At 35.9% G+C, this 26,771-nt stretch overlaps 1 protein-coding gene and 1 pseudogene across 4 annotated transcripts in view; both read right to left on the bottom strand.

Annotated features, from left to right (window-relative positions):
- EXOC6B (exocyst complex component 6B) overlaps positions 1-26,771 on the bottom strand; it is a 609,012-nt gene that overhangs the window by 208,155 nt on the left and 374,086 nt on the right. The window contains exon 19 of one of the 4 annotated variants that reach the window (XM_028116273.2): positions 24,934-25,094. The exons of the other annotated variants lie outside the window; for them this stretch is intronic. Coding sequence (XP_027972074.1) covers positions 25,083-25,094 — 12 coding nt within the window. The 3' untranslated portion in view covers positions 24,934-25,082. Of the gene's footprint in view, positions 1-24,933; positions 25,095-26,771 lie in introns of those variants that run through there. 4 annotated transcript variants of the gene reach the window in all.
- On the bottom strand, positions 17,195-19,329 carry LOC148163532 (uncharacterized; annotated as a pseudogene).

The following is a 26,771-nucleotide window of genomic DNA, read 5'->3' as shown; positions in this document are numbered from 1 at the left end:
AAAGATTTACGGAAACAAAAGAGAAAAGTTAAACACTGAGGTGACCTGGAATTTCTCCAGTGTTTCTTCCCCTTGGGGAATTTGCTTATTCCCAACACGGGGGCATGGAGGCTGAGAAGAAAACTGGAGCTGCTCAATCATGTGGAGTCAAATAATAATGGATTCAGCACTCTTACGCCAGGCTCCCCCCAAACAAAGACAGTCAAAATTAGGGAATAAGATGATGTTGGAGGAAAGTGTAGGGCAGAGAAATGAGATTGACATTCTTTATATTGTTTGCTTTTACTTAATCCTAAACTGTAAAGGGGGCATGAAACAGAAACAACAATCAGGAAGACCTGCCAAGAGGTGAGAAAGCCAAGCAGAATTTAAGCAGTCTCATGGGGCTAGGCAGAAGTTTGGAGATCAAGGTCCACCAAGGAGGAAGGGTCCTGGCAAACAGCCCAAGATTCAAGCTGAGATTCCAGCAGGACTAGACCTTATGATTACGTGTAAACAAGAAACATACTAAAGTTTATAAAGCCTTAAGGGTAGCCTACTTTGCAGCGAGAATATTGGTCCAGAACTTTAAAAAATTATCAGAAGTATCAAATGACAGAAATATATCATGAGAGGAGGTGGGGCAAAACAAGATAAAAACAGAAAACAAAAACCCTTGGGTAATTAAGATATTATAATTATCAATATGAAATAATGTTTAAAAAACTGGTAACGAGATAGATAATTTTAGACCAGAGATCTATCAACAGAAAACTGATAAAAGGGGCACCTGGGTGGCTCAGTCATTAAGCGTCTGCCTTCAGCTCAGGTCATGATCCCAGGGTCCTGGGATAGAGCCCCATATCAGGCTCCCTGCTCGGCGGGAAGCCTGCTTCTCCCTCTCCCACTCCCCCTGCTTGTGTTCCCTCTCTTGCTGTGTCTCTCTCTGTCAAATAAATAAATAAAATCTTTAAAAAAAGAAGAAAAAAGAAAACTGATAAAAATTCTAAACTGAAAAACACAATTCCTGAAACTGGGAACTCAAAAGATGTTTTTAATGACATATTAGATACAGCAGAAGGATTAATTTACTAGAAGATGGGTTCAACCAAATATTCAGGCTCCAAGAAAGAAAATCAGATGTATAGAACAGAAAATGTTGTAAGAAACGTATGAAACACGGTAAAAAATCTAATATATTTTTAATAGAGCTAATGTAACTAAAGTCCTAGGAAGAAAGTGAAAAAAGAAAGAATTGGACAGAAAAAAAAGTTGATGAGAACCTGGCTGGGAATTTTTCAAAACCAATGAAGGACATTAAGCCCCAAATCCAAGAAGCTCTATGAATGTCCAATAAAATAAATAAGAAGAGTCCCACATCTAGAAACATTATAGTGCAAATACACATAATTAAAGGAAACAAGAAAATATTCCTTTCTATTCCTAGTTGTCTGAGTGTTTTTACCACAGAAGAGTGTTGTATTTTTTTAAGATCACTTTTCTGTAAGAGTTGAAATGATAATGTAGTGTTCTTCCTTCACTCATTAATGTAGTGTATTACCCGACTACTTCCCTTATGGACCAGTACTGCATTCCCAGGTAAGATCCCAGTTGGTCAGGGTGTACAATACCTTCAATATTACTGGGTTCACTTTGCTAGTATTTTATTGAGGGTTTGTCCTTTTATATTTATGCAGAATATTGGTCTGTAACTTTCTCTTCTTGTGATGTCTTTATTTGGCTTTGGTATCAGGGTTAATGTTGGGCTCATGGAATGAGTTAGGAAGTGTTCCCTGCTCTTCTATTTTTCGGCAGAGTTTATGGAGGATTGGTATTAATTCCTTTTAAATGTTTGGCAGAATTCTCCAGTGAAGCCATCTGGTCCTAGACTTCACTAGGAGGTTTTTGATTACGGATTTAATCTCTTTACTTATTATATAGTCTATTACAATTTTCTCTTTCTTCTGGAGCCAGTTTAGATAATGTGTGTTTCTAGAAATTTGTCCTTTTCATCTAGGTTATCTGTAGTTGCCATAAATTATAACATTTCTATACATTTAATACATATTGTGTACCCAATAAGATACATTTGTAATTCTTTTTTAAATTTAATTTATTTAAATTAAAATTTAAATAAATTAATTTAATAAATTAATATTTATAAATTTATTAAATTTAAATTCTTTAAATTTGTCTTTTAAATCCAGTAGGAATGCAAAGTAGAGATAAAAAGCCCCCTTCCTCCCAAATACTGATTCTTATATATATTTACCTTTACTGGAAATCTTTATTTCTTCATATAGCTTCAAGTTACTGTCTGGTGCCCTTTCATTTAACCTAAAGGAATCCCTTTAGCATTTCTTGTAGGAATGAACTACTTCAGCTTTTGTTTATTTCTACATCATTTTTAAAGGACGGTTTTGTCAAATATGGAATTTTGGGTTGACAGGCTTTTTTTTTCTTTCAGCACTTTGAACATACAAACCTACTGCCTTCTGTTCTCCAAAGTTCCTGCTGAGAAAAGTGGAATAATTTGAGCATGAGGTAGGACTTAGACAGGTTAGAAGAAATATACATAATAATTTGCATAAAAGATATGCTCTGGTCCTTCTGCAGTCAGTAAACAGGGACCCACATTCATGAACATGGGCTGTTACTGCTTCAAAACTACCAACATGCTGGTGGGAAAGTGGGTAGAAGGCAAGTAAAAACACTACACAGATTTCCTACTGTTATCAGACTGCCTTTTTCTTGACTCAGCATTCATTTGGTCAATGTTTTTGTGGAGGGATGAGAGTTTGGAGCTGCCTACTCCACCATTTTCTTGATATCATTCCCAGAGACAACTCTTCTTAATTCAAGCAGCTGGGTCACAAGTATATGTCACAGATCAGAGTTCCCCAAACTGGTTTACAGAGACAGGTTCTATGGTTCCTGATGGGTCATTTTCCACATTTTTGTGATTGTCTAAAAACATAAATTAATTGTGGTTTGTTTTATCTGAATGCTTGTTTTTATAGCTGAAAACCATTATGTAATTTTAGTGTTTGCCCTTGCATTTGTGTTTACAATGAGAACAGTATCAAGTAATGGGATATTTTTGCCACTGAGCAAAAGGGCAGACATGGACCTTTATGCAATTGTATCAAGTGAAAGTCAAAATAGTTTGCCACATAGTATGAAAAAGTTTCATGATAAGTTAACTAGACAAAATTGGTAGAAAACTGAAAAATCATACATGTAACTTTGAAAATTCTGCATTGATACTAGATACTATTCGTGTTGGATACAGCAAGTTAGCTTTAGCAAAACCACAAAATTGATCTTATTAAGTTAATGTTGTTTATTCATTATAAATTTTTAGATTTAAGTTATGAATTTGTTTTAGGTTTATAGTTGTATGAGAATTGTATGGATAAGGTATTCATATCTACTTTCTGCTTACATACCTGTAAGTAACACTATCAAAAAAAATGGGAGAATTTGAGATCAAGAAATTTTTACACTGACAATATGACAGACTGAGCTGACACAAAACATAGAAATTATTAATTCAATATCATAGTATTTTTTAGTTAAAGAATTGAGTTTGAAAGAATAGGAAATATCTAGGTACTAGGGCAAAAAGAAAACAAAACAAAAACTAACTAACTAAAAACCAGAGGAATGTGCTCTGGAGCTGATTCTGCTCAGATCTCAGAAGAACATGAGGCCAGAATTACCTAACAGCTACATACTGGATTTTAATATCAATACAGGGATAGACCTCAGGTTCCACAGAAGAATGGAGATATAAACTAGACTCCTGCCATCTTAGCTGCTAAAACAACAAAGTACCTGCTGCTACAATAAAGTACCACAGACTGGATGGCTTATAAACATCAGAAACTTATTTCTCATAGTTCTGGAGACCAGAAGTCCAAGATCAGGGTGCAAACATGACTGGATTCTGCTGAAAGCCATCGTTTGAGTTGCTGCAGACTGCCAACCTCTTACTGTATCCTCACTTGGTGAGAAGAAAACAAGCTGGCTTTCTGGCCTCTTCTTATAAGAGCACTAAGATTTATGGGGCATCTGGGTGGCTCAGTCAGTTGAGCATCTGCCTTCGGCTCCAGTCATGGTCCCAGGGTCCTGGGATCGAGCCCCGTGTCGGGCTCCCCGCTCAATGGGGAGCCTGCTTTTCCCTTTCCCTCTGCCCCTCCTCCCCACTCTCGCTCTCTCACTCTCGCAAATAAAATAAAATCTTAAAAAAAAAAAGAGTGCTAAGATTTAGATTTCAATATATGAATTTTAGGGGGATACAAACATTAAGTCCATGACACTGCATACTTCTGAGACCTTGAAAGGCTATACTTTCAGTGAGAAGAGACCAGATTAAAGTGAAATGGAAGCTATAAATAAATAAATAAATAAATAAATAAGCACTTGCTGTTGGGAAAAAAATAGTCTCCCATGAGAAATTAAAATCCAAGTGTTGGTGTGCTGTCAGAATATACAATACTCATGTAGTACAGGAATTTCTAAGCTGAAATATGAACAAAAAAATACAGTCCTGGATCACTGAAATTCCTGACACAACCAGGAAAAACAAAGGTAAAAGAGCTCAATAGGGACACTTTCATTAATCTAGGAAATATACATTCCCACAGAAAAACAATTCTTGCCAAAGATAAGTTCATAATCAAAAATTTAATACCACATGAAGAACTGATTTTCGGGGCACTTGGGTGGCTCAGTCGGTTAAGCATCTGCTTTCAGCTCAGGTCATGATCCTGGAGTCCCAGGATTGAGCCCCACATCGGGCTCCCTGCTCATTGGGATATCTGCTTCTCCCTCTGTCCCTCACCCTGCTCATACTCTCTCACTCTCTTGCTCTCTCTCTCTCAAATAAATAAAATCTTTAAAAAAAAGAACTGACTTTTCATGAGGTAGAGTCTCAAGATCAACAAAAAGAATAAAAAGCATAGAGACTTGAGACAAAAGAACTTTTGAAAGTTAAAATAAAAGATATATTTAAGATATTTAAGATGACAAACAAGATAAAAGGAATTCAAATAATTACAGAATAACAGAACATTATGAACAGACAGATATGAAAAAGAACCAAATAGGACTTTTAGAAAAATACACACTAAAATGTAAAATTCAATATATTATCTAAACAATAGATTGGACTACCAGACAAATATGATGAATTACATAGAATATGAGACAGAGACATAAAAAGATAAAAATCTTGGGGCACCCTGTATGGCTCAGTCATGATCTCAGGATCCTGAGATCAAGCCCCACCTGGGGCTAAGCGCTGAGGGTGGAGCCTGCTTAGGAGTCTCTCTTTCCCTCTCTATCTGCCCCTCCTCCCACTCATGCTCTAAATTAATTAATTAATTAATTAATTAATAAGATCTTTTTTAAAAAAAAAGTGATAAGAAAGAAAAGAAAGTTTCCTACAAAGGAACAATGAAATCCGGCTGACAGCAACAGGAAGAGGCTGGAGGGTAAGGAAATAATACCTCCACAAGGCAGAAGGAAAATAAGGCTTAATTTAGAATTCTAACACTAGTTAGAGACGAACTGGGGTAAAATAAGAACATTTTCAGATAAAAGGGTTTCATCCATCACTTAAATATGAGAAGACTGCTTAGGTAAAGACCAGAAGCCGACTGAGAGTAAGGTGATTTGGTGCAAGTCATGGATACATACTCCTTTAGTCTAGAGAAGACCTCAGTGGCCATCTGCCTAGACCCACAACAAGAATGACTACTACAGCATTACCACTGAGGGTGTCTAGAACTTCACACAAATACCTCCAAAGAAGCGAAGCTCACTAAATGAGAGACAACATATAACACTTTTGCCAGAAGGTTTTCCTGCCTTTTGTTCTACCTTCAAGAGCTAAGATAGCCCTTTGGCTAACTGAAGGAAACAATTATATGTCTTAAGCCTCTAAGTTATCTTTTCTTTAGGCTAGATATACCAAATTTTTTTTCAAATATCTCCATAAGATTCAGCTTCTAGTTTTTCTCTCTTTTTTTCTTTTGAGAGAGGGAGAGAGAGAGAGAGAGCATACTCGGGGGAGGAGGGGCAGAGGGTGAGGGAGAGAAAGAATCTTAAGCAGGCTCCACACCCAGCATGGAGCCCAACACAGGGCTTGATCTCACCATCCTGAGATCACGACCTGAGCTGAAATCAAGAGTCAGACTCTTAACCGACAGCCACACAGGCGCCCCAAGTTCCTAGTCCTTCCTATACAGTAGCATTTTCTTTTAGAAGCACTCCAAGTTATCAGCATCTTTTATAGAATATAAAATAAAAGCAGAATATTTGATCCAGGAATGCTCTGACCAGCATTGAGTAGAAGAGGATACTGTTCTAGATCAGTAGTTATTAAACTTTAGCATACATCAGAATTCCCTGGAGGACTTATTGAAACAGATTCCTAGGACAAAAGCTCCAGTTTCTGATTCAGCATGTCTGGGATGGGGCCCAAGATTTTGCAACTTTTTAACAAGTTATTTGGTGAAGCTGACACTGCTGTTCCAGGGACCACACTCCAAAAACTGTTAAATAATATTCTATAACACAATCTTAGATCAATTTAGCTTTTTTGTAGACCTATATAGTCTTGCTTATCCAACCTGAACTTGCAACCCACTCAAATTCTCAAGTTATTACAGGCACTATTGATTTGAATAACCTACTAAACATTCCCATTCCTTGTTTTCTAACTCTATTGAGAAAATCAACAAAAAGCATATTACAGATGGTAGATCATTAATGACATATTCATCTATGAAAGACAGTATATTATTCTTTATATTTTAGCTTTAGTTCATCAAGCTAAAAAGAGTTCCAGACCTCTGTCATCTCTAATTTATGAGTCAGGTTTCTTTGGTTATTTTTTTTTAGTTCTCTTGATGTCCTTTCCCTGACATTAACAGAACTCAAAGGCCCTGCAATGAGTAGTCTTCAAATTATTTTTTAATCCCATAACAACAGAATTGCTAAGGATGTCAAAAAACAATGAATCAACTACATAATGCTTTCCAAGGACCTTTGAAAAATAACTATTGGCTCCTCAACTATATGAATAGTTTATCTAACTATCCTATTACTAGTTGTCTAAAAAACCAGTTTTATAAATACTTACCTAAAACTGAAAAGAAATTACTTTCAAGTTTGAGTGCCTGACTCCAGTTAGCTAATGAGACAAGAAGACAGGAACACTGCCATTTCCATACCACATGGACAGAGGCTCTCTGTGCAGGGATATATTGATATGCTGAGAGAACAGCCTATCAAGGAACAGATGTACTCAGTGTCGATAGGTTACACTTGAGAAATTAATGACCTTCACTAGCTTTGCTAGTTATTTTTTCTGTGCCAACTTCTTGGGTACCAAAGTTTAATTCAAGTCAGTTAGACAGACCTAAGACAAATCCCAGAATACAACCTCCAAGTCTATAAAAGTTTACCAGTTCACCAAAATTGCCCAGCTCTGCTCCAACTTACCTCAATTCAAGATGCCTTGGTTAGTAGATGATCAGTAGTCAATTACTAGATTACATTATAACTTTTATAATTCTTTTTTTCCTACCTGATGTAAGACTCTATGCCCACTGCCTTAGCTGAATTAACCTGACAATAAGTACTCTCCTATCACTGAATTGGTGAAAATGTTTTTGGAAGGAATATGAACATGCTGTGTTTTTATATATCTAGCTTTTATGAAACATAATCAATTGCTATAGCAACCCTGAGGGATCCTTAAGATTCAGGTACTCATTTGCATTATCAAGTCAGGAAAGATAATGAGCCTTAAGGTTCTCCATGCAGCTAAATTAAAGAAGCCAAATCTTCTGACTACAGTTTTTGCCCCAATCTCTTAAATTTAGCTATGGGGTTCTGAAAATTTACAAATCAAAGAACAAACAAAGAAAAGATGCTGAGCCTGGGGTCCTGCAAAGAATACAGTGATCAAAGGCCAAATCATTGTGGTTGTGGGAAAGAAACGAGGTCTCCTCAAGTTAAAACAAAAAACTCAAAAAACTATGTCTGAAACATCTTGAAAACTCTTTAAAATGTACCGACACTGTAGTTTGAAGTGTATGGAAGATTTTCCATGTGTTTTTTGACTGCATTCAATCACAGACAGATGCTACAATTCACTGTCTCTAAGTGTCCAAAGTGTGATCAACAAATTTAGATCACAGCTTCTAGAATTAACCATGCCAATATAAAAGCCAACTGAACAAAACTATTGCAGAACACTCTTTCACTACACTAATGAGGAGGAATAGGTAGCACAGAGTGAAATTCTGACTATTGGCACTGAGCTTACAACAAAACAGGATCTTGGAACTGTGAAAAATAACAGTAGTATGTATGGCATATATGGACTAGTGCCAAACAGCAATAATAGTTTTTACTCTATAACTTTCATTAGCAAAGTGCAGAGAAAGAGTGATTTTTTTCCTAGGAGATTTTGGAGGTTTAGCATCTTCAGGACTCTAGAGGTGAAAACAAAAACTTTGACCAATATTGATTTATCAGACAACTCACACTAGGTTATATAAGCTGTAATAACAAATAATTCCCAAAGCTTCGTGGTTTACAACTACAAAGATTTATTTCTTACTCGTGTTACATTGTCAGCTGGGGGCCAGGCTGCAGAAGCAGCCCCTTCCTGGCACAGAGGGAAGATAGCCATAGCAGACAATGTAATGATTCTCAAGGATTCTGCTGGAAGGTGACATCCATCCACTCTGCTTACATTTCATTGGACACAGGAAGTTACGTGGCCAAGCTTGAGGTCACTGGGTAGAGAATTTTAATTCTCTCACAAGGAGAGGCAGTAAATAATTAGAAAAAATAATAAGACCACAATCTGCCAACCAGTATTTGCTTTTTCCTTCTGCATACAAAATACACACACCCTGCTCCCCAGAGGGGATAACCAGAAACTCCTATCCAATCATGCCAACAGAGTCACAAAAAAGGCCATAATCTTGTAACAGACTCTTTTTAAAGTCCAAATCTGGCACTTTTTACTCTGAAGACCAATAAACCAAAAAGACAAGTGAGCTGCCCCTCAAACATCCAACCTATAATTGCAGAACAGGAATACCACAACTGGAATAATTTTCAATTTGGAAAGGGGAAGATAGGAAACACACAGCAGTCTCTTATCCATGTGAATTCTGAAACTTTGCTGGACAGAAGTTGTAAGAGCCACTTGCCCTGGGAGTAAAGAACATTCCTTAATTGGGGCCTGCAGTGACTTCCTTGTTCACTGCTTTCTGAGGCCGTTGGCTCTGCCCTCTGGGAAGACATTCATTTTTCTTGATTCTTGCTGGGTACTCAACTTTAATTGAATCTGAGGTTTTAACGCAAGTGTGCTGGCTTTAGCTCTAATGTGGTCTTTGATGGGTGGCTGAAATATAATGGGTTTCCGTCCATTCATATAATTTTCAATTATATATTTTATCAGTTGAAAATGAGAAATAGTTAAACATGGTGACTCTTCAATTGCTAGAATTTCTAGATTCTCCCTATTCCCTTTACTCCCTGTTAATAAACAGGCCAATTCTCTCCTGAGTTTATCTCTATTTGGTAAACAAATGAAGGCAATAGAAACCAGAGAACATTGGTCACATTTTGTTTCCCAAGCTCTCCTACTGCCTAATACCACATACTCAATCTGGCATATTATCTGATTTCCAGTTACCTTAGGTGACAAATTTCACCAAAAGTTTTATCATGGGAACCACCTTCTGCCTAGCCCCGAGGTCAATGTCAGATATTTTAGGTATTTTTGTATGTCTGTTTATTACAGCAGTATCCCATTTAGTTATCAACTTCTGTATCAGTCAGCTTATACTCAGTTATGATACAACAAAAAACAACCCCTAAATCTCAGTGTTTTACAACTAAAGCTTAATCCTCACCCAAATTATTGTTAGCTAGGGATCAGCTGCTCTGCTTAATGTCATTTTTATTCTAGAACCAAGTTGGAAATGGGGCAGCTACGCTTTGGGACATTCTATGCACGTGGCAGAGGGAAAAGAGTGATGGAAGAACCACAGAATGTCTCTCACAGCTTCTTCTGAGAAGTAACATCTGAAACACTTCCATTTCACTAACCAGAGCAAGTCATATGGCCAAGGCTACACAGGGAAGGGAACTGAATATCTGCGAATGATACAATCTACTAGAACAATTTATCACAACAGACTGAATGCGGAAGCTGTAAGAAATCAGCTGTCTTCTATGAAGCTAGACAGTAAAAGGATTTGCAAAAATGTAAAACAATGATGCTCAGAAGAGTAAATTTGTTTAGAAAATAGTCATTATTCATTAAAACATTATTATATTGGGTTTATTATTACTCTTTTAAAATAAAATAATAAATACTTAAAGACTTCTAAGACAATTCCTAATACGGCATACATGGATAGATATAAACAAACAAACAAAAGTCCTTTGGTGTCCTCAGTAATTTTGGGGAGTATGAATAGTTCCCAAAACCAGAAAGTTTGAGAACTGCTGCTCTACAGGACAAACAACAGTAATAATCCAAGAACTGGTTGGGTTAAAATAGGTGCAGTTTGTAATTCACAGTGTCTGGTACAGAGTACACATTTAATAAATATTAAATATTATCGTTACTAATGATAACTAAAGGGATGAAAAATAAATGAAAACAAGAGAAAATTGTTACATAAACACAGTACTCAGCTTTTAAAAAAATCACAAAAGAACAATTTTTTATTTTAATAACAGGCAAATTCCTAAAGAATGTAGAACTCAAATGCTATATTAGTGGCACGCTGATGACAAAAGCAATGCATAATTGTGGTAAAAAAAAAGTCATTAAACATTATAGAAATGTTTAAGGAAGAAAGGCAAAGTCCCTTGTAAATTCTACATTGCAGAGATAACAGACTGACCTCTAGAATTCTTTTTTCTAACCAATACATCTTGCGCGCGCACACACACACACACACACACACACACACATTCTGGAAAAATGAGATGACACTAGACAAAACAAACTAACTTATAACATACTTTTAAAAAAAACCTAACACGTATCTTTTTTTAATTAGCCAACATACAGTATATCATTAGTTCTGATATAATGTTCAATGATGCACTAGCTGCATACAACATCCAGTGCTCATCACATCACATGCCCTCCCCAGTGCCCATCTCCCCACCCACCTCCCTTTCCACCACCCTCAATTTGTTTCCCTGAGTCAAGAATCCCTCATGGTTGGTCTCCCTCTGATTTCTTCCCATTCAGTTTTCCCTCCCTTCCCCTGTGGTCCTCTGCGTTATTCCTTATATTCCACGCATGAGTGAAACCGTATGATGTCTTTCTCTAATTCCTAACATGTATCTTAAATAAATTTTAATGTGCATTTATATTGATCTGTATCTTTAATTACATGGATGTATCAATCAATATCTGTTTAAGTCCTTATTATTTCCATATCATTGTTTAAAAAAATGCTATCTAAAGAACATTCTTACAGATATATTGTTGCCTATTCGTGATGATGTCTTGAAAATAATATATAAGAATGAAATTTCTAAGTAAAAGGGCACGGACACAGAATTTTAATAAATGAAGTAAACTGCCTACTAAAAATTCATATTATAACAAACAACATATCAGTACTTTTTTTGGTCACAATGCTGTCAAGACTGGGTATTTTCAATCTTTACCCATATGACACATGAAAAATCTCACTGATGTTTTCATTTGCATTTCTATAATCATGAGCATGAGTATGCTTACTTAATTGGCCTCTGTATTGCTTTTTGCCATTTGCACACGTTTCTTCTGTTTTTTTATTACATTGTTATTATAAAAGACTCAAAATAATGAATAGAGCAAAATGTGAAAATCGTTCTTCACATTTACTCACTAAACCAACTCCCTTCCAGAGAAATGCCTAACAGCATGGAATACATTTTCCAGTCTGACTTTTATGTATTTTCATACATGTACAAGCACATATATTTTTTTCTTAAAACATGAGGTCATAATAAATCTACTGTTCTGTAATTTAATCTTATCAAATAGGAACTTACCACATCACTGTGTTCTTTTAAAAAGTCAAATATTATTCTAAGTATTTACTATGGTATATACTATAATTTACCTTATAAGCCCCCTATTAATGGGCACCTGAATTGTTTTCAATTTTTTATGCAACAGCGTTATGATGAATATTTATGTATACTGATCTTCAATGGGTACAAGATGAAACTGCTGACTCTACGAATGTGCACTTTTTTAAAATTTTATTTTATTATGTTATGTTAATCACCATACATTACATCATTAGTTTTTGATGTAGTGTGCCATGATTCATTGTTTATGTATAACACCCAGTGCTCCATTCAATACGTGCCCACTTTAATACCCATCACCAGGCTAACCCATCCCCCGCCCCCTCCCCTCTAGAACCCTCAGTTTGTTTCTCAGAGTCCATAGTCTCTCATGGTTCGTCTCCCCCTCTGATTGCCCCCGCTTCATTTTTCACTTCCTACTATCTTTTTTCTTTTTTTAACATATAATGTATTATTTGTTTCAGAGGTACAGGTCTGTGTTTCATCAGTCTTGCACAATTCACAGCACTCACCATAGCACATACACTCCCCAATGTCTATCACCCAGCCGCCCCATCCCTCCCACCCCCCACCACTCCAGCAACCCTCAGTTTGTTTCCTGAGATTAAGAATTCCTCATATCAGTGAGGTCATATGATACATGTCTTTCTCTGATTGACTTATTTTGCTTAGCATAATACCCTCTAGTTCCATCCAAATCATTGCAAATGGCAAGATTTTGTGTTTTTTTGATGGATAATATTCCATTGTGTGTGTGTGTGTGTGTGTGTGTGTGTGTGTGTGTGTGTATGCCACTTCTTCTTTATCCATTCATCTGTTGATGGGCATCTTGGCTCTTTCCATAGTTTGGCTATTGTGAACATTGCTGCTATAAACATTGGGGTGCACATACCCCTTCGGATCACTACATTTCTATCTTTGGGGTAAATACCCAGTAGTGCAATTGCTGGGTCTTTTTGAGGAACCTCCATACTGTTTTCCAGAGTGGCTGCACCAGCTTGCAAGCTTGTATGCCCACCAACAGTGTAGGAGGGTTCTCCTTTCTCTGCATCCTCACCAACATCTGTCGTTTCCTGACTTGTTAATTTTAGCCATTCTGACTGGTGTGAGGTGGTATCTCATTGTGCACTTTAAGTTTTGCTAGATACTGTTAGGTTGTGCTCCAAGAGAGCTTTATTTTTTTTTAAGATTTATTTATTTATTTTAGAGGGGGTGGGGAGGGTAGAGGGAGAGGGAGAGAGAGAATCTCAAGTAGACCCTGCGCTGAGCATAGAGCTCAATGTGAGGCTCAATCCCAACATCCTGAGGTCACGAATGAGCAGAAACCAAGAGCAGGACACCTAATCGACTGAGCCACCCAGGCCCCCCCCCAAAAAGGCTTTATATCATCAAAATGTAGAAAAGAACTGATTTTTCTGTATTCCATCAATCTTTATCATTTATGCCAATCTGATAAGAAAAATGTTTTATTTTGATTTTGAACTTCATTTTTCTGATTACTATTGAGGGCTGAAAATCTTTTCATTTACTCACCAGTCATTTCTGGTTCTTCTTTTGTAAAATATCTATACACCTTCTTTCCCAATTTTTCTATTGAGCTTTTTCTTAATAATTTATAAGATTTATATCTTAATCTTTTGTTATATATAAATATTTTCTTGGTTTGTCTTTAATTATCTAGAATTGTCTTTAATTTTTGATTATAGCATCTTGCATCATATATGAATTTCAATTTTTATATGGTCAAGCACTTTAAAAATATAATTTTGGTCTATTCTACATTATTATCTTTTTCTATCACTACACCTCACTATTTTAGATGCTATTGCTTTATACTGATTATTTCATATCCTGAATCTTTCAACCCAGGAATGGATTTGTCTTCCTGCTAATAATCTGGTTTTCTTTGTCTTCCTGCTAATAATCTGGTTTTCTTTGTCTTCCTGCTAATAATCTGGTTTTCTTCTTGGCCCCTCATTAAAATTTTAAAGTTTCCTCTTACATGTCGTACATACTTCTTGTCATATTTATTTCTACCTATTTCATCATTTTTCTTGCAATAGTGAATGCAATCCATTTTCATCACATTTTGTAATACAGTATAAGGAAGAGACAAGCTGAAGAACATGATACATAATATTGTATCTGGCACTATTACTAAACTCTTACTAATTCTAATCCGTTTGCAATTGGTTGTCTTGGATCATGTCCAGTGGATAATCACACTGTCTACAAACTGGACCTTTCTCACCTCCTTTCCAACAGTTCCACTGCTTATTATTTTTCTTGTCTTACTCCACTGGCTTGGACCTCCGGAAAAAACTGAATGGCACTGGTAACAATGGCCTTGTTTGTTCTGGCTCTGGCATGATGTTTATTCCACATCCCCGGTAAACAGCAATTATTAAATTAATGGAGTTTCTGTTCACTATTAGCTTGTTCGGCTTAGGAATGGCCATTAAATTATACCAAATGTTAAAGTATTAAACTGTTTTCAATACTTGAGAGGTGATCATACAGTTTTTCCCTTTTAATCTTCCTGGTGTATTGTTTATTTATTTTTTTTATGATGTGACATATACCTCTCTTACCTAATTTTGAGGTTGTTTGCCTTAGTTCTATTTTTTATAATGTTAATATTGCTTTCTTTTTCTTACATCTGCCTGGAATATTTTCTCACACATTTATTTTGTATCTTTCCATTCTTTTTCATTTGAGTAATATTTCTTACGAACAACACAAAGTCAAATTTTGACTTAAGGCAAATCTGACAGTCTTTATGTTTAAAAGGAAATTTTACAATTTTCACATTAGGTGTCATTTTTGACATATTTGGACTTATTACCACCATGTTATTTCATATTTTCTCTTTTATCACACTTCCTTTTTACCTTCTCCTAATCTGGATTGGTTAAATTCCCCTATTTCTGTTTTTCCCTCTTCTGTTATACATTTTTGTTATACTATTTTTAATTGCTACCCTGAAATTTTTAAAACATTTAAAAAATGTATTTCAGTTGTATCTAGAGGTAATCAATATTGACAGTCTCCAGTGCAATAAACCCAAAATCTTGGATGCTTTCTCTTCCTTTTCTCCTACCTCATATCCACTACAGGTTGAGATTTTTTGAGATCTGCCATTTACAATATACATGAATATCATTTAGTTTTAAGTATAAATTTACTGATTTCTTTGTTCATTGTTCTTGCCTGGATGTATGTTAAACTTTGCCAATATATATTCCTGAGTGATTGCAGAGAAAGATGGGAAGGCTTTTGAGCTCTGCCACATCCAACAATGTCTTTATTTTGCTGTGCCACTATAAATACAAGTTCAGGCATAACAGAAGTCTAATTTCAAAATGATTTTCCTTCAGAAATATAATGATACTGATTCACTTTCTTCTAGAATCCAATGTTGCTAATACTCATTTTCCCAAGCTTACTAGATGATTCTTGAGCTGTGTCTATTCTATTTAGCTAATAGAGTGTTTTTAAAATTCATTTAGTGTATTTTTAATTTTGAAATTTCCATTCTTTAGAATTTCTCTGAGGATTTAATTAAACTTACTTTTGAAAGTTCTTCTAAGCCGGATGTTAGTTCTTCTCTTTGTCATTTAGTGCCTACCTTTCATGTTGGTTTCCTCAATTATTGGCTGGATTTGTCTGTTCACCTTTGCATCTAAGAATCTACTTATCTTTCTGTTAATGCTGGTTATATCTACAGTAAGATGTCCCCAGTGACTGTGGTACAGGATGGGACACGTTTCCGAGGAGAATGAAGTGGCAGTATATATTTAGGCTGTGAGTGATGCCCATCTCCTTAAGGGGCAGTATCTACATAGGGACCACCTTATCAAGTCAGCTGTGTACCCACACACACTTTGTTGACACATGAGCCACTTCTCAACTGTCCATTGAAAAGAAGTTGGAAAGGGTTAGAGAGCCACTGGGCCCCAACTTCTCTCCAAGAAAAATCACACTGACAATTGTCCCACAGTCCATTCTCTATTAGTGTCAACAGTGTTGAGTAAGAATTATCAGAAAGGATACTTATTACAGGAAAAGGGAAAGATGTCAAGAAGACATCACTGAATTTGGAAGAATTCTGTAGAGGTAAGACAAACCTTGTAGGAAAAAGGTCAGGCCTTCTGGAGGAAGACAAAAGTATAACTACTAGAAAAGGCGGTCAGAACCTTAGAATGATTTGAACCCTTTTAATCATGCATGAGGGTAGCTAGGGAAACAGAAATAATCATACAAAAAGGAGTTAAAAGGGTTACTAAAAGATACATGGCACATAATCGATTCCTAGTTGCCTTGGTAATAGGACCCCACACCATGACAATGAGAAAAAAATATGAAATAGACAATAAGTAAAAATTGGGCCAGATATGCTCTGGTTAACTACACCTTGGGTATTGGTGAAGAGTTTGAGAGGGAGTTATGCCACTGAAAAAAGAAATAAGGCATGAAGAATATGATTCATCTGCAGAAGAGTTAAGCTTATGCTGATAACTCAAGATAGTTTCTGAGAAGTGTTACCATGGGTATCAGGAGGTTACATACTCATGTTGTCTTGCCAGTTCTATTCACTGACATCACTGCAGAGAAGGAACCATGGGCTTTCTCTCCTGGGGTACTATATAAATAGGCTGGAGTCTAGAGAAATCCAGGGAGCCATCTGCTTACATTATGCTCAGTACCCTTATCCTGATCACCCTAGAACTGAGCTAGTCAGCAGGGACATAAAAGAATAAGGAGTCAACATGCTGGCTCTCTTTTTGGTACACTGGCTCAAGAGCAATTTCATACTTGACCTTTAGAGAATGGTTTACTCCAGTATTCTCTCAGTAATCTCTCCCCAAATAATTTCATATATATAATCCCCTACCTTGTGTGCCAAAGGCATTCTTTTTTTTTTTTTCTTATTAACACAGTATTTATTTGTCTTTCCTTTGTCAAACCCTAAGTCAACCATTTTCCCCAGCCTGTCTGGGGACATACAAGAAAAGGAACATACAAGGCAGACAAGACAAAGGAGAAAGACCCATGGGAAGAGAAGATGGCTCTTTCACATGGTGAAGAGGATGAGAAAGGCCACCATCAGGCAAAAGAGCCCCATGATCTCCATGAGAGAACAGCCCAAAATGGCATAGGAGAAGAGTTGTTGCTTCAGAGAGGGGTTCCTGGCATAATCAATGATGAGGCTCCCCAACACAGTCCCAATTCCAGCGCCAGAGCCAGCTACCCCAACCGCGGCTGCCCCAGCCCTAAGAACTTGGCTGCTGTACGGATGTCCCTTTAAATGACGCCAGGTTAGAAGCTGCATCAAGGAATAAGTGAGGTCAGGGTACACGGGGCTGCCAAGCTGCTGTTTTGGTACCACTGCAGACAGTGATTGGTTCAACAGCTGACAGGTGCTCCTGACCAAGTAGGGGGTGGAGAGAACTTTGAGCAGGTGTATATTTTCAAAGGACGAGGGGCTGTGGCCCAAGAGCGGTTCCCAGGGCCAAGAAGATAGGGACGGCACCAGTTACACTTCCTTCTTTCCTTGCATTGCTACTAATTTATTTCCACTCAGAAAATGTATCTGCTCCATTATTTTATGGCACTGGAGGGTTAAAGAATATTTGAACATGTACCTAGTCTATCCTGATCATGTACATTTTTCATTGATAGTATTTTAATTCAATTATCTAAGAAGCATCGTATATGCTTTTAATATTATATGCTCTTAATACATAAGAGCATGCCATTTATGAAATTAGATCTGTCTGTTCCTATTAGATTTCTGACTGTTTATAGTGATTTTGACAGAGAAGTATTAAGAGTTTTCACAATCAAACATAAGATTTCTCCTTTATGGCCCCTGAGTTTTGTACCACAATAAGAAAACCTCCACTACATTTTCTTCCAATACTGTTGCGACTTTTTAAAAACATATATTTAAATCTTTGGTGTAGGAGCAGTGAAAGGAATTTTTCCCCATCTTAAGCCTATTGCTAAACCATTTATTCAATAATCCATCCTTGTTCCCAGTGATCTGAAATATATTTATCAGATATTAAATTCCCAAGTAGTCTTGGCTCTATTTCTGTATTAACTACTCTACTCCATGGAACTACATATTCATATCCCTGCAAGTGTAGCCTTCCAAACTAGGTAAAAAAAGTGTGTTCTAATTTTCTTTCTTAGAACTTAACTGATCATTCCTTCCCTCACATTCTTTCTTCCAGATAAATTTTACATAACTGTAATAAATCCAATGCAAATCCCACTGGGATTTTTATTGTGTTGCTTTTGATTAATGGATATTTGACATTTTTACAAACATTTTACTGTATGAAAAGATTATGATACTCAGTAGAGTTTTATAAATTCCCTTATATATATACACACACACATATTTCATGTTTATTCCTAAATGTTCTAATCTTTTTGTTGCTATTATGAATGTGATTTTTATATCCAGTACATTTTGCAGGTTTGGGTATAAACATGGATAACCACAAATTAATGTATTTAATAAATTATATACTTTTTGTTTCTAGTCAATTGTTCCTTGGTTAAGGTTCATGGTATTTCAGATTTTAGACCATATAATCGGCAAGTAGTAATAATTTTACCACTTCTTTTCACAGTATTTATAATTTGTTGCTCTTACATAATTGCCTTAGCTAGCACTTTCCAGAAGAAAATCATTAAATAATGATGCTAGGAAACAACCTTTGTCTTGTTTTACACACACATACACACACACACATTTATTTTAAGAAATTGTTTATCCATTCGTGTTTACCTAAGGATTTTATATAGGACTCAATTATATCAAATGTTTTAGGTATTCAAAAATGTAATCTTTTTTATTTCAATATAATCTCAGAATTATATTGAACTAACCCTGCATTCCGAGATAAATTTCATTTGGCCATGGTTTATGATCTTTTTAATACACTGGTTTATTGCATTTGCTGAATTTTTTTTTTGCATTTGCTGAATTTTTAAAGATGATTTTCATCAATGTGCAAGATTGACTTGCAGATTTTTTTTTTTTTTTTTTTTACTTTTTAAGGTCAGGTTTTTATACCAATATTACATTGTCTCAGGAATGAAATTATTAATTATGCCTTCTGTCTCCAAGATCAAGGACAGTTTTAATGGCATTAATATTACCTGTTCCCTATTAGTTAAGCAGAATTCATCCATTAAGCCATCTAGAAGGCATTTTAGTTAAGACATAGGGATGGATATGCTCTTCGTAACAGTTTTATTCTTTTTTTGTTTGTTTCAATTTTCCTATCTCCTTTTAAATCTGCTTAAAATTTACTAGAAAATCAGATATTTCATCTAAAATTTCAAATTTGTGGGCGCCTGGGTGGCTCAGTTGGTTAAGCGACTGCCTTCGGCTCAGGTCATGATCCTGGAGTCCCAGGATCGAGTCCCGCATCGGGCTCCCTGCTCAGCAGGGAGTCTGCTTCTCCCTCTGACCCTCTCCCCTCTCGTGCTCTCTATCTCTCATTCTCTCTCTCTCAAATAAATAAATAAAATCTTTAAAAAAATAAAATAAAATAAAATAAAATAAAATTTCAAATTTGTAGGGGCAGCTGGGTGGTACAGTCTGTTAAGCGTTCGACTCTTGGTTTTAGCTCAGGTCATGATCTCAGGGTCGTGAGATCGAGCCCCATGTGAGGCTCTGTGCTCAGTGCAGAGTATGCTTAGGACTCTCTCTCTCTCTCTCCCTCTCCTACTGCCCCCCCAAATAAATAAATAAATCTTTAAAAGTAAGTAAGTAAAATTTCAAATTTGTAGTATAGATTTGTGCAAAGCAGTAGCATTCAATTTTGTCTGTATCTTAAGTCATCTCCCAATTCTCATCTTTAATTTTGGATATTTCTGGCTTTCTTCCTTTCCCTAACTTAACGCTAATGACTTTTACATTATCAAAGAAAACACTTTTCAGTCTATCAGTCCAATTGATATTGAATTCATTGATTAATGGTTTTATCATTATTATTTAGTTCCTTTTGCTATACTTTTGTTGCTGATTTAAAAAAACACGTATATAAGTGTTTCTTCATTCTTGATAGATTAAAACTGGAAATATTCAAGTTATGAACCTTCCTTGAAGTATGCTTCTTAATTGTACATCATAGGCTGACACGTTTTGCTTTTATTACCATTATTTAAAAATTTCCACAAGTTACACTTTTGACTTCTTCGATCACAGAAGTGTGTAATAAGAAATTTTCTAATTGTCAGTGTTACTCCTACACAAATAATTTGACTGTTTCTCCACATTTGCTAACATTGCCATTTGAGCCCATGTCAGTCTGATGCCATAGTTTGAGCTCCTAACTATTATTAGTATTTTCTATTGCCTCCTCTCTCAGCATTTCTTTTGTTTTCAATCTTTTGCTTTATGGCTTATTTTTTTTTTCACTCCCCTTCTTCCTTTCGATCATTAATTTAAAAAATACATAAAATTGTCAGGTTTTAGTTTTATTAGTGATGACTTTATATGTTTAACATCTACATTTAACGCACTTTAAAATGTCTATAATTAGGGGTGCCTGGGCGGCTCAGTTGATTGATTTCAGCTCATGTCATGATCTCTGGGTCGTGAGATGAGCCCTGTGTCAGGCTTCACGCTGGAGGTGGAGCCTGCTTAAGATCCTCTCTCATCTTCTCCCTCTCCCTAAATAAATAAATAAATAAATAAATAAAATATCAAGAATTATAAGATGCATTGTAATTTTTAAGTGATCAAGAATGAAAATATGGTGCCAATTATAACTGTAGGTCACAACTGATTAGAAGACAAATTCCAAGTCCAGAGACGTTAAAATGTGAAAAGAAATGTTCTTTACAACTGATGAAATACACCAGTATGCTGAAGCCATAATTTTCCATTTACGTACTTCAAAAATAAACTCCCCTAAGAACGATGAAGCAATTCTCATGTTAATATGATGTTCCCTCCCAAGCCTACCCCCACCAAAACACTACATTTTGCTGGCTCTTCTTTAACTTTTTATCCCAGCTAACTATCATTGAATTACTATTTCTAAATGATATATCTTCTATTTAAACATTTGAATATTACATCCTTTCTCCCTAGTCTGCTTGATTCTGTGTTTAACATGCTCATCACCAATCTTTCTATATGATTTTACCATTTATGGATTTCTTCTTTTGACTCATCCTCTAAGTAAACTTTTACATCGGGTTCATAGAGGGTGTAATTTCTTACTTCTTAAAAATATTTTTTATTTAAATTTTTATTTTATTAAATAATTTCTTACTAATTTTTAACTTAAGTCACCTATATTTTTTCCCTTCAACATTCTATAGACATTATTACAGTGTCATTTGGGGTCTGAGAAAAAAATATGGGGCCAACTTAAATTTTTTTAACGTTGTAGGTGACTTTTTTCTTACTCTAGTAATACTTACAGAAATTTTTAAATCATAAAAGTCACTAGGATGCTGTCTTTATTACTTTTTCCAGGTATTTAGTAAATTCTTTTCAATCTGTAGATTAAAGTCTTTTATTTCTGGGATGAGTTTTTTTTCCCTCTGTATCAATAAATTTCCACTAATAGTTTTTAATCTCTCTTCCTGCATTTTATGTGATTTTTCTCAAGAATGCCCCTAAGTCATTGAGCCCATCTGCTGCATCATTCACTCTACATTTTCCTGTATCTAATGTGGTTTTAATTATTTTAATAGTTTTACTCATCTCCCCTCTGCCAACTGTCTTTTAATCTTACTTTGGTGTCCTTTTATCTATATCTTAATCTCTTAAACTCTTCTTTGATCTCTTATCATACAGTGTATGGTCACTTTTATCTCCTTGAGAGTGTTGAGAATTATTTTTTCTTAAAGTGTTCTTCAGTTTCCTGAAGCAATTCTTCTTTCAAAATATATTCCTCCATTGCCTTTTATGTTCCTGTATATTTTCCTTATTTTTAGTAGCCCTCATATACAAGTTCTAAGTTGTGTTCATCATTTAGCTAAGAGAAGAACAATTTGGTTATCTCTGCTATTTACTATGATTAAAGTGGTTGGATTCTCCTGTTTTTCAAGAGCTTTTTAAAAACATACTTTATAATCTGAGCTGGAAGTCTAGAAATTGGTTGTATATTATGTTTGTTCATTCCTTCAGATGCTTTAGGAAGTGGGAAGAGGTTGGTAGAGAATAATGAATCTAGCAGAGATAACCTAAACTCAAATACATTGTCTCCAAACACTCCTATCAAATTGGATGACTCTCTTGGCCTGAGCTAATGTTAAGATCCATGAGGGTAATTCTTTTTGATTTTAGAAATTATCCTCTTCAGAGTCAACAGCACAACTGGATGGATTTTTCCACAACAGGAAGTCAGGTTGAGAAAAACAAAGATAGAATAACCCAATCCTCTATCAACCTCACCTCCCCTCTCATCCTTTATTCTGAAATATGAAAATCTCACCTCCCCCTGTCATTCTCTATTCTGAAGTATGAAAATTAGCCTGAATTTGGTATTTGCCATTTGTATCCTTAGTGCTTCTAACTCTAAGGTAAGCATTATTGATAAGGTCTTTCTGAACTTTCTCACTTACTTTGCAGAACCTAGAACCTGTTTGAAATTGGGGATATACATATCAGCCTTTGACACTCAACTTTGATTTAGTTCAGATTTTATTAAAATCAAGAAAATACTCTTTGCAGTAATTAGAATGGGGCTAGGGTCAATCCTACCCTTTCATTTTTGGCTGAAGCTTACAACTCTATTTTTGCTTATTTATGTCCATTTTGGAGAATGTTTCAGGTAGGGCAATCTGCTCAATTAACCATCTTTCCTAGAACTCTGAAATTTCACTTTTACATTAATTTCAGATAATTTCACATAAGACTTGATGAAATCAAATTTAGGGATATCAAATAATAGGCCTTTGTAATTAGTGATAATTACATTTGAATTTTACCTTGAACTTTCAGTACTCTTAAGATAATTTCATTAATTTAGTCCCATTAAGAGACAAGTGGACAAAACAAAAAGTTACCTTTAGCTTTTGTTTGATTCCAGTGACACTGCCAGTATTCCAATAACTTTTCTGAAAATCATTATGGGAGTCACATATCCTGATGTTTGCATTTGATCTTTTCAAATATTCTGGCAATTTCTGTCAAATGAGCACCCAGTTGTCTCCAATGGACTATTCTTGCCCTTTCCAAAAATGGAAAAAGCAGATAAAAAGATGAAGATGTTGGAAGATAACAGAAACATTTTTAAGTTGAAGTTTATTTTAGATGATTAAATATGTCTGATTAAAAACCAACAGCCACAAAAAAAAAAAAAAAACAAACCCAACAGGCCACATTAGGAGAAATGAATAAAGTGCCAAGGGCAAGTAATGATATAAAATATAAGCATAGACTGGTATAATTTTTATTTTTATTTTTTTTAAATATTTATTTATTCATTTTGAGAGAGTGAGAATGAGAGAGAGAGAGAGAGTACATGAGAGGGGGGTAGGGTTAGAGGGAGAAGCAGGCTCCTCGCTGAGCAGGGAGCCCGATGCAGGACTCGATCCCAGGACTCCAGGATCATGACCTGAGCCGAAGGCAGTCGCTTAACCAACTGAGCCACCCAGGCACCCTAGACTGGTATAATTTTTAAATAAACATTTCATAACTTAGATAACCACAGGAGGTTATACAGTAGTGCTAATCACTCTCTGAGTATTCTTTTTTTTTAATTTAAGTTCAATTAGCCAATGTATAGTACATCATTAGTTTTTGATATAAGGTTCAATGACTCATTAGCTGCATACAACACCCAGTGCTCATCACATCATGTGCCCTCCTTAATGCCCATCACCAAGTTGCCCATCCCCCCACCCCTCTCCCTTTCCGCAACCCTCAGTTTGTTTCCCGGAGTCAAGAGCCTCATATGGTTTGTCTCCCTCTCTGATTTCTTCCCCTTCAGTTTTCCCTCCCTTCCCCTGTTGTCCTCTGCACTATTCCTTATATTCCACATATGAGTGAAACCATATAATTGTCTTTCTCTGCTTGACTTATTTCACTTAGCATAATCCCCTCCAGTTCCATCCACATCGATGTAAGTGGTAGATATTCATCTCTTCTGATGGCTGAATAATATTCTTGAAAATCCTCTTTTACAAAAGCTTTCATGGTCATTATTACATTATTTTCAGTGAAAGCAATTATTCACCATCTGAGTGATAATTTTTAAAAAATTTTTAATTCAGACATTAGAGTAGTGATGGTTTTGTTTTCCAGGGGACATCTGACAAAGTCTGGAAACATTTTGGTTGTCACAATTTAAGCAGAAGGTGGGGTGGGACCACTGGCATCTGATGGGTACAGGCCAGGGATATTGCAAAACATCCTAGACTGCACAGCCCCCACAACAAAGAGTTATCCAGCACCAAATGTCAATAGTGCCATGACTGAGAATCCTTGCTTTAGAGACAAGACTGAGGAATAAAAGGGTAGATTGCTTAAGTATGGTTTCTTGCATTCTTTAGGCATTTAACAGAATTTCTTGGATGAAGAAATAATTAAATTGAATGACACTCTTTGGGATAGTAAATAATAATTATGAAACAACAAGATCCATGAAATGGCTCTAATATATTGCTTTGGGGAAAACTGTATGCTCTCCAAGAAGACTATTATCAGAGGACAAAATTTATTTACAAGTGTGTTATAATTGCTTTAAAAACCACACAACACATGCACACAGACATACACACACATACACATACAACTAAAGACACATAACTGAGATTACATTTCTTCATCTTATTACCTGCAGAGTTTTATAAGAAAGCAAAAACAAACTGTTGACACAGCCAGCATCTTCTGCTCATCTATAAAGTTGGTCTTTGCTTCCAAGCATATGCATGGAACAGATGGTTCTCCCTGTAAGTCTTGAAGAGACTGTAAGTCTTTATGCTAAAGTCTGAGGAAAAAAAGATGAAGATGAAAGGAGAACCTATAAAAACTCTAGTACCTTGAAAAGTCATACTAGAGGGAAAATTTAACTTTATAACTCACTTAAGGTATCATTTCACAACCAAGTTCTATTGAAAGAAATGGATAACCTTGATTAAAGGAAATAAAAAGGCAGAAAAAATCCTGAAGTTCTCTATTTTGGTTAAACTATTCAAAGAAACTGAGCTGCCAATCCTGCTAGTGAGAACTGTCAACACATTGTACACTAAAAAGAACAAATTTTGGAGCTGGAGATTTGACATAGATTTGGGGGCCAACAAATTTATGGCTATAGGAACACAGACAAGGTGCTTAACCATAAGGATCCTAGGTTCCTCCACTCCAAATTGGGGATACTAAAATCTATCTTCTCAAATGCTGTGTGCTATTATTATCATAAATCATAGTAGAAACCAAAAGATCAGACAGTTCAGCCTACCTGGTTTAATTTCCTAGAGCACTGAAAAGACCACAGAATCATTTTTCAGTTACTGTAGGACTCTTATCTAGTATAGAAATTCTCACTCCACACATACTTTTCCAGAATTGGTATAGTAGCTTCAAATAAGATTCACCAACGACTTCATAATGAACTGTAAACCGTTATCTTGATGAGTAGCTTATTTATTTAGATTTTGCTGCACATTACCTCTACTAATACTAGACCCTGAATTAAGGATCTGCACTTTTCTGATGCAGCTATAAGAACAGAAAGATCAGTTTATGCTGTTACCTAAATCTTTAGTGAGGGCGAAGAATTAAATCTGGGGTAAATAGCTATCTACTGACCACAGCTTATTTCAGTGATGAATTATTCTTTTTTTAGAGATAGAGATAGGGATTTTTTTTTAAGATTTTTTATTTATTTATTTGACAGTGAGAGAGAGAGAGAGAGAGCACAAGCACAGGGAGCGGCAGGCAGAGGGAGAGGGAGAAGCAGCCACGGAGCAAGGAGCCCGATGCGGGGCTTGATCCCAGGACCCTGGGATCATGACCCAAGCCGAAGGCAGCCGCTTAACCAACTGAGCCACCCAGGCGCCCCAGTGATGAATTATTCTTAAACATAAAAAAAAAAAAAAGAAAAAAGCATCTTCTTCAGAACAGCTGGATTCGAAATGCATCCCATGCAGTTAAATCAGCAACACTCCAGGGCGCCTGGGTGGCTCAGGTGGTTAAGCATTTGACTTTGGCTAAGATCGTGACTTCAGGGTCCTGGGATCCAGCCCCATGTCTGGCTGGCTCTGTGCTCAGCAGAGAGTCTGCTTCTCCCTCTCCCTCTCCCACTGCCCCTCCCCCCGCTCATACTCTCTCTCTGTCTCAAATAAATAAGTAAAATCTTTTTTAAAAAAATTAGCAACACTCCAAATCATTACACTATATTCTTCCTCAGAGAGATTTCATCCTTATAACCTTACCAAGCAGCACAGTGCATCACTGAGCACATAGTAGGTGCTCAATAAATACTGGTCAACTAAATTGAAAGCAGTGAACCTCAAATTCTAGGAGCTCAAGTTATTCTAAAGTTACACACCTAATAATAAAATAAATTAAACAATGAGAAGGAAATGTCCTAGATTAGAACTGCATTACTACCAATTTATCTAAGGCATTAGACTATGAAGATACATTAAAACTTGATCAGTAA

This window comes from Eumetopias jubatus, unplaced genomic scaffold (genome assembly GCF_037043125.1).
Source record: "Eumetopias jubatus isolate StellerSeaLion01/CBP00866 unplaced genomic scaffold, mEumJub1_p1.0 scaffold_9, whole genome shotgun sequence".
NCBI classification, from domain to species: domain Eukaryota; kingdom Metazoa; phylum Chordata; class Mammalia; order Carnivora; family Otariidae; genus Eumetopias; species Eumetopias jubatus.
The sequence above is the reverse complement of the archived record's forward strand: the minus strand, read 5'-3'. Positions and strand labels throughout refer to the sequence as shown.